General features: G+C 41.8%; 2 protein-coding genes across 3 annotated transcripts in view; one reads left to right on the top strand and one right to left on the bottom strand.

Moving 5' to 3' along the window:
* The window catches only part of DTL (denticleless E3 ubiquitin protein ligase homolog), a gene marked incomplete at both ends in the record, with an annotated part of 34,155 nt that extends 25,118 nt beyond the window's left edge, over positions 1–9,037 (bottom strand). Inside the window, 5 exons of one of the 2 annotated variants that reach the window (XM_080910042.1) lie at positions 2,590–2,710; positions 2,793–2,854; positions 3,885–3,983; positions 4,573–4,698; positions 8,986–9,037. In XM_080910042.1, the coding sequence (XP_080766168.1) occupies positions 2,590–2,710; positions 2,793–2,854; positions 3,885–3,983; positions 4,573–4,698; positions 8,986–9,037 (460 nt within the window). The remainder of the gene's footprint in view (positions 1–2,589; positions 2,711–2,792; positions 2,855–3,884; positions 3,984–4,572; positions 4,699–8,985) is intronic. The other variant, XM_080910043.1, reaches the window with a different exon arrangement.
* Positions 9,038–9,450: 413 nt separating this feature from the next.
* The window catches only part of INTS7 (integrator complex subunit 7), a 48,931-nt gene continuing 45,754 nt past the window's right edge, over positions 9,451–12,627 (top strand). The window contains exon 1 of the mRNA XM_080909825.1: positions 9,451–9,587. Coding sequence (XP_080765951.1) covers positions 9,494–9,587 — 94 coding nt within the window. The 5' untranslated portion in view covers positions 9,451–9,493. The remainder of the gene's footprint in view (positions 9,588–12,627) is intronic.

Raw genomic sequence — 12,627 nt, 5'->3', positions numbered from 1 at the left:
TACCCTCACCAAAGCAGCTTCTTTTGCAGCACACGGAAACTGTTTACAGAGACCCACAGCTGCTCAAAATGCAAATAAGTCATTGTTGTATGACTACCCTCAATTGGTCCATCTATAACATAAGCCCTATACCCAAGACACAGTGAACATTGCAGAAGCCAGAGTGTTATAGATTCTGAGAGCCAGAAGAGCAGAACACCTGCTGTGAGATAGTGACTTCTAGATATAATATGGTCACTGTGCCTTTGAAATCTCAACAGGATGGCTGCCTAATCAAAACCCATAGAATGACAGTACCACTGACTTGTTAGCATGGATGGAGGGACTTTCATAAAGCTTTAGATGAAAAACTATAGGAAAATCAATTTTCTCCCATAGTTCAGCCTCCTGATAAATTTCTAATCCCCAGTTGTCAGCCTTAAATACACTCACAAAAAAGCAACATTACATGGACTCAGTAGGTTGTACATTGATAGTGTCAGTTCCAAAGGAAACTCCGTTTCCCCAAATTCCAAAAGGCAGATGGGGCAAATGGCTATCTGTGGTGCTTACTGGCATTCCAAAGTACACTTTGGCCTCTAGGTTTCTTTGGAATCACAAGTACCTGTTCTAGTTTTCTAAGTCCTAGCTCTTCTCACCACCTCCTCTACTCTAAACTCCCCCCACTCCCAATTACTAGTTTTCCTTATAATCCTGCTATTTCAGCTTTGCTCTCCCTGTCTGCACCCTTCTCACTTTGTCCCTCCTGCTTTGCTCATGGTCAGGTCCAGTCTGCTGGCCACGTTTAGTCTACTTTCTCCCTCAACTTTATTCTTCCCGATGCCTTCGTCTGTTTTCTCTCATACCTACAAAAAAAAGCTCTCTAATACCATGGAGCAGTCATGTTGTCAGTTTACGTGTATATGCTAGTGTGGCCCACTTTCCCTGAGGCTGAACCTAATCTGCTTCACTAACCAGCGAGTGGGACACTGTGGGCAGTTTCCAACTCTGCTAACTCATGTACCACCAGAAGCCAGGATAAAAGCCACTAGCTCCACATCCACCCCAATGCATTTTCTTTTACATGACACTGGCATAAACTTATCCACTGTCAAAAATTAGGCAAATGCAATGACAGATATGGTCTTTCCCTTCCCAACACTGTTAAATTAGGTAAAATTTAACAATCATTAATTATTCCTATAAACATTATGTAAACTTAAGTTTAAATCTAAGAGGTCAGCAGATGAGAACAGACATTCTCAACTTCACACAATATATCAAAACTCATGATATACATTGCCTAACAACAGCAACTACAACAGAATAAACTTAACTTTGTGACCTGAAAATGGTGGCACATGTCTGTAATCCCAACATGAGGGTGAGGTGGAAGATCGCAAGTTTCTGAGTAGTCTGAGAGCCTGTCTCAGCCCAAAGTCTAAACCACTCAATAGCTTAGTTCCATATTCCTCAGCATTTGTACGAATAAATAAAAACAGGGTATTTTGCCCAGTAAAACAGCACATGCCTTTAATCCCAGCACCTGGGAGGAATCTTGGCGATTTTGAGGTCATCTGCTTTACATGGTGAGGTCTTCATAGTAAGACCCTGACCCCAAAAACTCAGTTGGGGTTTAGTCTGGTGCTAGTATTCAAATGCTAAATATCTGCCCCCCCAAATCTAGTTGTGCCCCATTAGCAGATCCTCACACACACCAAGTGATGCTATGTAAACTCTGCTCTGAAATTAAAACTATTAGTTAAATAAAGGTGGCTACAGCCAATTAATTACTGAGGAGAATAAAGAGAGGTGGAGTTTGAGTTACTGGCCTGGGGGTGGCAGGGAGAGACCATGAAGGATAAGAAGAAAGAAGAGCTCAGAAGAGAAGATGGAGAAAACAGGTCTCCAGCAGTCATGATGGACCAGCAGCATGGGCGAGAACAATGCCCCACAACACCACACTGCCTGAGCAGAAATGACCCAGGAAGATTCAAACACCAAGTATTTGGGGGAAGCAGCCAGTCTAGCGTTAAGAGATCTGATTAATGACAATACCCCGTAACTGCACAGAGCCTAATAAAAAAAGTTTGAGTCTCACCCATTAGAAGCTAGACAGGGATAAGAATAAATCAATTATTTTACAGCTAACAATACTATCTTACCCACCTGCAAAGTTGGTCATAGAAAAAGTAAGATTGTTCTAAGTCTATTACCTTCCCAGGAAAAGCTGAAGATAATACTAAAGAATGGACATAAGGGGCTGGAGAGATGGCTCAGAGGTTAAGAGTAGATCTGGTTTGATTCCCAAACCCTTCACCATGGCTCACAACCTCCTTAGCTTTAGTCCCAAAGAATCTAGTGCCCTCTTCTGGCCTTTGCAGGTACGTCACACATGCAGTGCACAGACATACATGCAGGTGAAAAGACCCATACACTTAAAAACATATAATAAAAACAAATTTAAACAGGCCTTAAGATTCTCAGTTAAAATAAAATCTCCACCACTTAGTCAGTTAAGTAAAGTGACAACTTTGAGAGAGCAAAGACAGAAACAAAAATGTCATTGTATCTCCCCACCATTAAGGAAAATGACAAATACCAACCTACCTTTTTGAAACTTGGAAAAGGCTACAGACTTAAGGCTGCACTGGTGGCCTTTGCATGTTCCCATTAGCTCACCAGCTTTTACATCCCAAAATTTGGCTGTCTGATCACCGGCTGCTGTAACCTTCCAAAAATAATATAGTAAATTTAAGGAAGAAATCCTTCATCAGCATCTACTCAGACCTAATAAAATGGAAGTCACTTACAAGTTTAAGTTCACCAGGAACCCAGGCCAGGTCAAAAACAGCATTCCAGTGAGCCATCCACTCTAAACAAAGAAAATATAAATGTGACAAGCCCAGAGTGTGTTTTATGATAGTCATACCATAGAAGTTTAAAACACCTTTTATGGTCCTTTAAATAGAAATGTGTGTGAGTACTTGGACCATAAGGAGTAGCACTATTAGGAGCTGTGACCTTGTGGGATAAAGTGTGTTACTATGGGGGCTGGCTTTGATGTCTACTATACTCTGTGCCTAGTGCAGCAGTCTCCTGCTGACTGTGGATCAAGATGTACAATTTTCAGCTCCTCCAGCACCTGCACCTGCTGTCTGCCTGCAAGTAGCCATGCTGACAATGGATTGAACCTCCAAACAGTAAGCCAGCCCCAATTATATGTTTTTCTTTATAAGAGTTGCTGTGGCCATGGTGTCTGTTCACAGCAATGAATCTGTAACAAAGACATCTTGGGAGTTTTCATTGTAAGATGGTAGCTAGTACTTTACTGTGTCACAGACATCACAGCCTCTCCAGAACACATGCAAGAGCTAACAACATCTAAAGTCAAATGAGGGAGAAAAATGACTCAGTGGGTAAAGTACTTGCTGTACCAGCAAGAGGACCTGAGTTCACAAGCCCAACACCCAAATGAATATAAGGTGCAATGAGTTCCATGTCCAGTGAGAGAGATCTTGTCTCAAAAAGGCAGAGCATGATTCAGGAGACCATCTAACAACTTCTGGCTTCCACACTCATGTACATGGGTGTACATGCACTTTCTCAAAGTCCCCCTCCCCCAAAGAAATAAAATTATTTTCTGTGTATTAGAAGTATTCTCTAAAATAGGATCTTCTCAAAACATTCTCTATGTCAAAAGCCTTCACAAAGTCCTAACAAGGAAATAACATTAGTCTGACTTTAGTTTGGCATTTGAGGTCCCACTAGCTAGTTCTGTGGAGGCACTTACCTCTCCCTGTTCTTTTATCTACCTTACTCCATTCAAGCTGATCATCACCCTTGTATTAAGACAATTTACCAAAGGTTTTATGAATTAAAAATGTTAAAAATTACAGACTCACCCTTGAGGCATGTCTTTTTGCTAGTTTGTGATTCTGTATTATATAATCTGACAAAGCCTTCTTCATTAGCAACTGCTAATATGTGTTCCATACTGGGAGCTGCAGAGAAAAAAAGGATATATAAGAGTTTTGAAGATGAGTACAAAGGTATCAAATGACTCAAAACAGGGCTAAGAGATGTCTCAGGTCAAGAGTATTTATTGCTCTTACAGAAAACTGGGGTTTGATCCCCAGCACCCACATAGAAATTCAATCGTCTGTAACTGCAGTTCCCAGGGATCTAAGGCCCTCTTCTGGCCTCTGTGGTACATAAACATATACACAAGCAAAACACCCATACACATAATATAATTTTTTAAAAACTGACTCTAACCATCAAAATAGTTTTCAGATATCAATGGCAAATAAAAATACAGACCACCAAAGGATAGAATCTATTGGTTTTAAACTTCTTTTATGACCTTTCTGCAATTAAACTATTAGACTGGAGACAAGAATTTCTATTTACATTTTCCTAAATGATTGCTAGGAAAAAACCCTCATTTTAAAAACATCTCTGTACCTTATAAATCATCAGCTATGAGAAAAAATTGAACATCTACCTGTTACTTTTCTTTTAAAGTCTATTTTCCCTCTAAGTAGGAAGCAATGTTCTGTTCAAGCTCAGTGTGTTTAGTCATTTTCTTACCAGTACAGAAGGTACATCCAAAAGGAGGAACTGGGACTCCTGTTTCTCCGTAAGATGTGTGTTCATCGTTACAGCTGCACTGATAACTACTTAGAAGGGACTGTAGAGGGTAATGTGAAGACCACCCTAAAACAAGACAATTTCTTTAAGAAATGTGACATGTTTTAGCATTTCCCACAAATTCAAAGATAAATACCTTTATCTTGTTTGTCTTTTTGAGGCATAGAAGAAATGATCCTGCTTCTGCCTCCCAAGAGATGGGGATGAAAGGTACGAGATACCACTATACTTGGTTAATATAGAACTTTACATATGTAACTTAGATCTACTCACTATCTACGGTGCTCCACAATACCATTTTTGGTATTTTCATTTCATTTCTTTCTTTTTTTTTGACACAGGGTTCAAAACCTGTTTTACAGGTTTTGTGTAACAGCCCTGGCTGTCCTAGAACTCACTATGTAGACCAGGCTGGCCTTGAACTTAGAGATCAACTGCTGAGATTAAAGGGATGAGCCACCACTGCCTAGACATTTCTGCTATTTTCTTAAGCCATTTAAAGAAGAAATCAAAACACACAAGGTATTTGGGTTACATTATTTTTTTTTTTTTTGAGGCTAATTATGTAGAGTTCTGTCTGGCCTTGAACTTACTATATGGCATAGATCAGACTAACCTTGAATTCATTGATCCACCTACCTCTGTTATACCATCTTAAATGTAGAAAATTTGTGTATTATGATCAGCACCAGTAAAAAAGAGATCTGACTCTTCTAGCAGACACAGCCATTAAAGCATTACCAATTAAATTGCTACTCCATTCCAGAAAAAGTTGGTTTTTGCTTTGGGAGTGTCCAATGAAGAAAATCAAGCAAACAGCAATCACAATACAATCAGCATTCAAAATTCTAAACCAGTCACAGTATCTGAGATAAGACTCAAAAAAAGTGGTCTGTCCCTTCCCCTAAGGAATGGGGCTTTACACTGATTGTTCTTCCAGAGGTCCTGAGTTCAAATCTCAGCAACTACATGGTGGCTCACAACCATCTAAAGCGATCTGATGCCCTCTTCTGGTGTGTCTGAAGATAGCTACAGTGCACTTACAATAAATACATAAATAAATCTTTAAAAAAAAGGATTGGGGCTTTAGAGAACAACTCAAAGTAAATTTTCATTTCATTCAGAAAGAAAGTCAACTTTCTAATGCACATCATGGCTCTAAATAATACGTCATCATCTAAAATCTGTTTAGTATGTACGTGTAGGTTGGCTCACTTAAATATATAAAGGTTAAATGTTTTTATTCAAAACAACTTTGAGACCAAGAATGTTTTGAATTTGCTTACATTTTACTGGTTGGGTGTCCTGAGGCTTTTGAACATCATTTTAGCACTCAAAAACCTTCAGATTTTTTAGATTAACATGCTTAGCCTCAGTAAGAGAAACATTTCATTCAAGAAATAACTGCTAATCAAGGATCAGATGAAGTAATAAGCTGACAAACTGCAAGTGCTAAAAATGTTAAACTCAGATCTTAGGGTACAGCCAATTCTCACATTTTTGCTTATTTAAAAACCTGTACTGAACATCCAGCAAGTTGTCTATCCTGAGACACTGCAAGGAAGGTGTAAGATGGGGACATGAGAATACCTTCCTTTTGCAAAGTAGAAGGAAGGGATAAAGATGATGGGAAAGAAGCCCTCTCAGACAGAGAAAGATGATAGGAAAAGGAGCCCTCTCAGACAGAAGACATTTCAGCCTAACAGAAACACCACTTAATCTAGTTTGAGAAGAAATAGTAGAAAGGAGAAAAAGGAACTTAATCTAGATTTTAAAAAAGCTTGTGGGGGCATGGCTCCATGCTTTCAACAGTAAGTAACCCTGTAAGCAATCTGTGAAAGACCACTAAAAATATGTTATATATACAAATACTCATCTAGAAAAAGTAAATTCGAAAACAAAAGGCTACATGTAAAGAAATGTAAACACACTTGTATAGTGTGGGATTTTAAGTCTATTCAAAGAGGAATCCCGTAAAACTGAAAATACAATTTGCTTTGGATATTTTCACAATTATGCTAATTCTTTAACTCTGCCTCTTTACCTCAACTAATATTCATACTAATAAGCTAAAGTGACTCACTGAGAAGTCCTACTTAGTCCACTATGTCTGCATCTCCCCACAATCTACTTTTGGATCTTTATTGTGCTATGAATATGAACCTGTAGTACTCCCTAGTCCAACACTCATCTGGAGTCCATTCTTCCCTCAGTGCACAGCTCAAGGCCACACTCACAAGAAATAAACAAGGCTTTGCATTTTCAGAGGACCAACACCTTGACAACTGAACCCACGTTATTTCCAAAAGCTCCCTTTCCTCACTTGCTTCACTTCCTTTCTACCATCACAAAAGGAAGGTATTCTCTCATCTTCACCTTATTGTCAAAAGCTAAGCTACTATGTGTCCATTGCAAAATTTTAAATAAAAACAAACAAACAAAAAGGAAACCAGTGAGGTCCTAACTGAGACAATGAGACTATAAGGCACCAGACACCTAATTAAATTCATTTCTTTAACTATGGTGATAATTAAGCACAGGGGAAACCTTCGAAACTATCGAACCCACAGAAAAATAGCACTTTATATGCTTTTTGATGGGGCATAACAGGGTGAGAAGAACTTTTAAATTACAATAGGATAAATTTGGGGGAGAAATAAGGTAGAAATATTCAGAAGAAAAAGCAACCATATAAAACACTCAACAGTTGAAGCATTTGCTCACCTTTAAAAAAATAGAGACCAAGACTACACCAAGTTGGTATGGTTGTTTATAATGTCCGACGTTATTTAAAAGGTTAAGATATATTTTTGCATGTTTAAAGCTTATACCAAAAACTTTTAGATATGGACTTAAAAATTCATAAAAATTAATAAACATCAGTAGAGAAAGGAAACTAAGCATATTTGGAGGCTTTTTATAATCCAGGGAGTAAAGTATCAAGTTCCAGTCTGGGGAAATGAAACAGAGAAAATGGAAGACTCAGTTTGTGGTTAAGAAGCTGAGTCAGTGGAGATAAAAAAGTGATAGAATCAAGCAAGCTTGAAAGGAATATTTTTGAAAATGTCATAATGAGAAATATGGAGTCTCTGAATGACCAGTTTAATAATGTTACTCCCCAAAATAGGTTAACAGATTTTGAAAAAACCCAACTCAGTCTGAGGCATAAAAATGTAAGATGCTTGTATGCCTAACTGTCTAGATTAAGATCAACACACAGTTTTTACAAAAATTAACCCAAAATATAAGGAATGGAAGAGTGGGCAGAAGTGACCAAGGGTGGCCCAGCAACACCAGAGGGGAAAGGAGATGCACAGATTTCAGGAGGTAACAATAAAGAAATTCCAGGCTGAAAAGTGGATAGACAGAAAATGTACCACACAGGAAAAAAAGGTGGAGTTGAAACTCAGACGCAGTGACTCTAAACACCGCTTACAACCATTGTGCAGGGCGGCCATTCCTAACACAGGGAAAGTTACTTCTGTAAAGTTCTAGGAGAGAGGCAGGATGTAACTACAAGAGTATCCAAGCAGATAGTACGAATACAAAGTTTTAAATCGGAGCAAAACCTCAAGGAGCTTTTCCTTTTCAAAGTCTTCAAGGCCCACTCTTCAAAGTCTTAGTTTAAAGGCACATAAACCTAATCGTATTGCCAATTACAATTTCTGTAAAACTGCCCAAGAGAACTGTAGGAAGCTGGCTTCCTATATGCTAATAGGAGAATATGGCTGAATTCCATCGTGAAGAGGAAAACGAATTCAATCCCATTTCGGGAAATACTTCGGCACCAAAACACATTTTAAAAACAACATCCTTCCCTCTATTACAACGTGGGTGTGGCTATGGGCATCTTTTAAGTCTGTATTTTAGAACTTTACAGAGCCTGCAGAGATGGGGGAGGGGGCTTTGGCGCCGTAAAAGCAGATGTAGCGACTTCTCCGCCTGATTGACACAGTCAACTGCGGGCAGAGCGCGCGGGTGCATAACAACGAACTCGCAGGGATCGCTAAGGGTCTGCAAAGATCGCACGTCGCCGGTGCCAGTGCGTCCCCCATCCCCGACCCACACCAGCGGGCTTGCTCTAGTTAACGCGCGATATTGACGTAAGCAGCCAGGGGCCTGGGGCGCCAGTTAACGTCCTAACTTCGGCCTCCGTCCCGATCGAAAAAGCTCGACTGCGGTGAAAAGCGTTCGGAAGGAACCCAAGCACGATGTGCTCCGGCGGTCCTCGCTCGCCCAGATTCGCTCCTGCCGCGGGAGACCTCGAGGCCTGGATCGGCAGCGATCCAAGGTGGAGCGCCTGAGGGGAGGTGGTTCCCGCCACGGCCAGCAGCCGTTGGGGCCGTTACTCACCGTTCCTCAAGACGCCGAGCTGCGGCTGGCGGAGCACCGAATTGAAGAGCATCTGGGCTTGAGGAGAAGGCTCAGCTGAGGGGAACGCCGAGAAGATCGCCCCCAAGTTCCGCAGGAGCAGCAGTTTGCACCCTCCACAGCGCGACGGGGTTTTGCCTCCAACTCCCGCCACTGCGAGCCCCGGCCGCCAAACTCCGCGCCAAACTGACGTCACGCTTTCTGATTGGCTCTCGTCTCAGCGTCCTGGCGCCTCCAAGGCTCGGCCCCGTTCTAAGCCCCGCCTTCCTCTTGCTCAGCCGCGGGAACCCAGGGTTTACGAGCTCCCTGAGCGCCTGCGCGGGGGGCCCACTGAGGCGCTGGCGAACCGCGGGGCTACCGGGGCGCATGCGTACACTGCCTGACAGCTCGCGGAGGGAAAAATTCGCGAGACCGCGGCGGGAGAAGATGGCGGTGCTGGGGTAGAGTTTGCAATCTTTGTGATTAGGCGAGTCGGGTAACTATTCGGGCCATGGCGTCAAACTCAACCAAGTCTTTCCTGGCCGATGCCGGCTATGGCGAACAGGAGCTGGACGCTAACTCTGCTCTTATGGAACTGGACAAAGGTACGGAAGGCGGGGAACGGGCGAAGCGCCTGGGGAGTAGCGCCACCTTGTGGCGGCAGCTAGAGGGGTTAGAAAGGCGCATGCGCCGTTTTATGGGGCGGGAAGCACCGCTGCTAGTCTTAGAGCCAGCACTTAGGTGCCTACAGGACTGCCGGAGTGGCCTTGCACAGTTGAACCAGAGGAGGGCGCCTTTGACCGCTTGGGGGCACAGTCTCCGATTTCCCAAACAGCAAATGACATAATTCCTAAAAATACTGAATTCTGAGGTTTTTTTTTTTTTAAACGTTCAATGCAGGTGAAGCGTTCTTCAGGAGAGCCAAACGATTTCCTGAGCGTTTCGTAGCGATTTGTCTTGTGAAACTGCCAATTGCGAGTTCTAAAACAGGTTCCATATGGATGAGAACGTCTGAAAAGCATGGCTGTATGAACTCATTCTCTGCAGACAAGTCCCACAAGTTAGCTTCCCTTGTACAGATAGCTAAGAGAAAAGATTTTAGGGTTAGGAGTTGAATTCTCCTAAAGTGATTATGAAAAGAGTCGTTCTCATCTAGCCTCGATTTGTCCGCAGGGTGGGCACAGTTTAAATGGCAGTGGTGTGCAAAAAGATGCATTTATTAAATGCTGAGGAGGTTCTCCTTTATCTCGAGACCGGTAAGGGAGGCAAGGACAGATAGTTATCCATATAGAAGTCCTGTGTTAATGTGAGTGTACTTCCGGGATTTCTACACTATAGATAATTCTTGGTTAACTGTAACCTGTAGAGGACTGGACTAGAAACTACGGATCAACCTGCAAGTTCACTTTAGTTCCTTTGACTTGAACATGTTTATTGACCTTTACGGACTTAAACAAAAAAAAAAAGTTAATGTTTTTTTGGAGTTGTTATTGATAGGTTATTTCTCTAATGCTGGTGAAATGAACCAGTTTAAGCCAGATTAGATTGTATTAAAGACATGTTTATTGGGAAGCTGCTCTGTGGTGGGTGAGTTCACTGGCCCCAAGGACCGAGGCCAGGCAAGTCACCCTGAGAAAGGGGAGTGAGGTTAGATAAGGGAGACAGAAAGAGAGAGGGATGATGTGTGCATAGGGAGAAGAGGAGAGAAAGAGACCAAAGTGTCTGGATTCTATAGAGAGAAGCCTCTGAGGGAAGGGCGCCCAGCCCCTGGGCTGGTAAGTTCAAGGCTGGAGGCAGGGTATACCAGGTAGACTGAGGGATGCTGGGAGAAACTGAAGGTCAGGTCAGCTTTGGTATGTAAAATATGCACCTCAGTCCCCAGGTTGAAACCAGATAGTTATAGGTAAGAGTTTTTTACATTTTACTAGTCTTGTGAAGTCCATGTTGACCTGGACTTCCTAAACCCAAGATGACTCAACTTTTGATCTTCAACCTCCCAAATCCTAGTCCTGGTGTGGCCCACTACACTCGTTTATTCAGTGCCAAATACTTTACTATTTGAGCCACATCCTACCTAGTGTTGGATTCTTAAAGAAAGCCTTTACTTTCTCTAATACACCAAAATGTTACAGAATCTGAATTGGGTGTACATTCTCATCACAGAAAGACTGATGTCAGTCTGCTATATTGGTTTTTACTCCTAACAAGTTATAGATCTTTTTTGCCTCTGAAACATATAGTTATAATAGGAACTTTTTCCTTTAGTATTGTATAATAATTCTCTTCCCACATTTTTATTGCTCTAGTGTAGCTGGTCTTGTCCCATGCTAAGACTAGATAGTATTGTAGAACAGGGATAAGGATGTGGAGCATGGGCAAACAGATTCCTAGAGTTACCATCCAAAAGTGTGCTGTGAGCCTGTGTGATGGCTTACCATGTGCAACTCTTGCTGTGCAAGCCTACCGGTCCGACCGGTCCTTACAGCCACAGTGGGAGAAGAGAACCAACTCCTGCAAGTTGTCTTCTACTTCTACAGGTATTCCTGTGCTTGCATTCACACACATGCACATGTGCACACATACATAAAATAATAATAAGGTTTACATCTTTAAAAAAAAGTTGCCACAGCTGCAGGGATGACAGCCTTTGAGAGGCCACACTGCTTTTTTGTGGGACCAGAGTTCAGTTCTCAGCACTCACATCCCAAACCTCACAACTGCCTGTAACTCTAGAGGGTCTGTTGTACACATATCTCCCCCTCCCCTACATACACATAAAAATAAAGATCTTTAAAAGAAAAAGGTGCAGTTAAAATGAAAAATTAATACAACCTTTATAATAAGAGTCAAAATAAAAATACATATGTATAAGAAATAGGTGGTTAGTGAGTGTTTTACAGATGAGTCCCATGCTCACCAAAATATGTTGTATAAGCCAGAGACAAAAGTGTGACAGATGGACCCAGGAAACAAAGCTAAAGGCTTGAGTCTCACATATTACTCTAATAAGTATAGCTTTTCCTAATGTAGATTATTATCATCAGACCAGGAATTTTCCCCTCGGGTGATTGGAAGTTGTCCAGATGCAAACAGGCAAGATCTTCCTGCAGAGAGAAAGGTTAAGTGACATCACTAGCCTGATGACTCTGTGCACACCTGGCTTTGGAAAGGATGGGGTGGAAGTGGGGAATGAATGTGACTCATTACCTTTCTTGCTGCACATGCAGTGGAAGCTGGTGAACTTAATGCTGTGGGAAAGCCTGATCTTGGAGCCCTAATTCACTCTTGAGAACTGGGTGAGAGTCAGGACAGAATCCACACTAGGATTTCCCCTGGGATGTTACTGTCCACCCAATTCCACACATCTTAATTCTCCCTGTGAAAAAGACCACTGTTGTACTGCCCACATGTGCATGAATGTAATTGGTGTTAGGGAAAGTGAGGACTTTACTTCTCAGCCCTTTTTAAGAGAGAATGGCCTTAGCCACTGGGTGTGTACCAGGCGACCGACTCCATGTCATTACTAGTGGTTTTAAGTGTGGACACATGGGCCATATGGGTTCAGACTCCTTTCTTCCTGAGGATATTTATTACCAGACTACATTTAGTTTGACAGCATTGGTAAGTGAACCTTTAAGGTTATGT

The sequence above is a fragment of the Micromys minutus genome (genome assembly GCF_963924665.1).
Source record: "Micromys minutus genome assembly, chromosome: 1".
Classification (NCBI taxonomy): Eukaryota; Metazoa; Chordata; class Mammalia; order Rodentia; family Muridae; genus Micromys; species Micromys minutus.
This window is presented reverse-complemented; position numbering and strand designations above follow the sequence as displayed.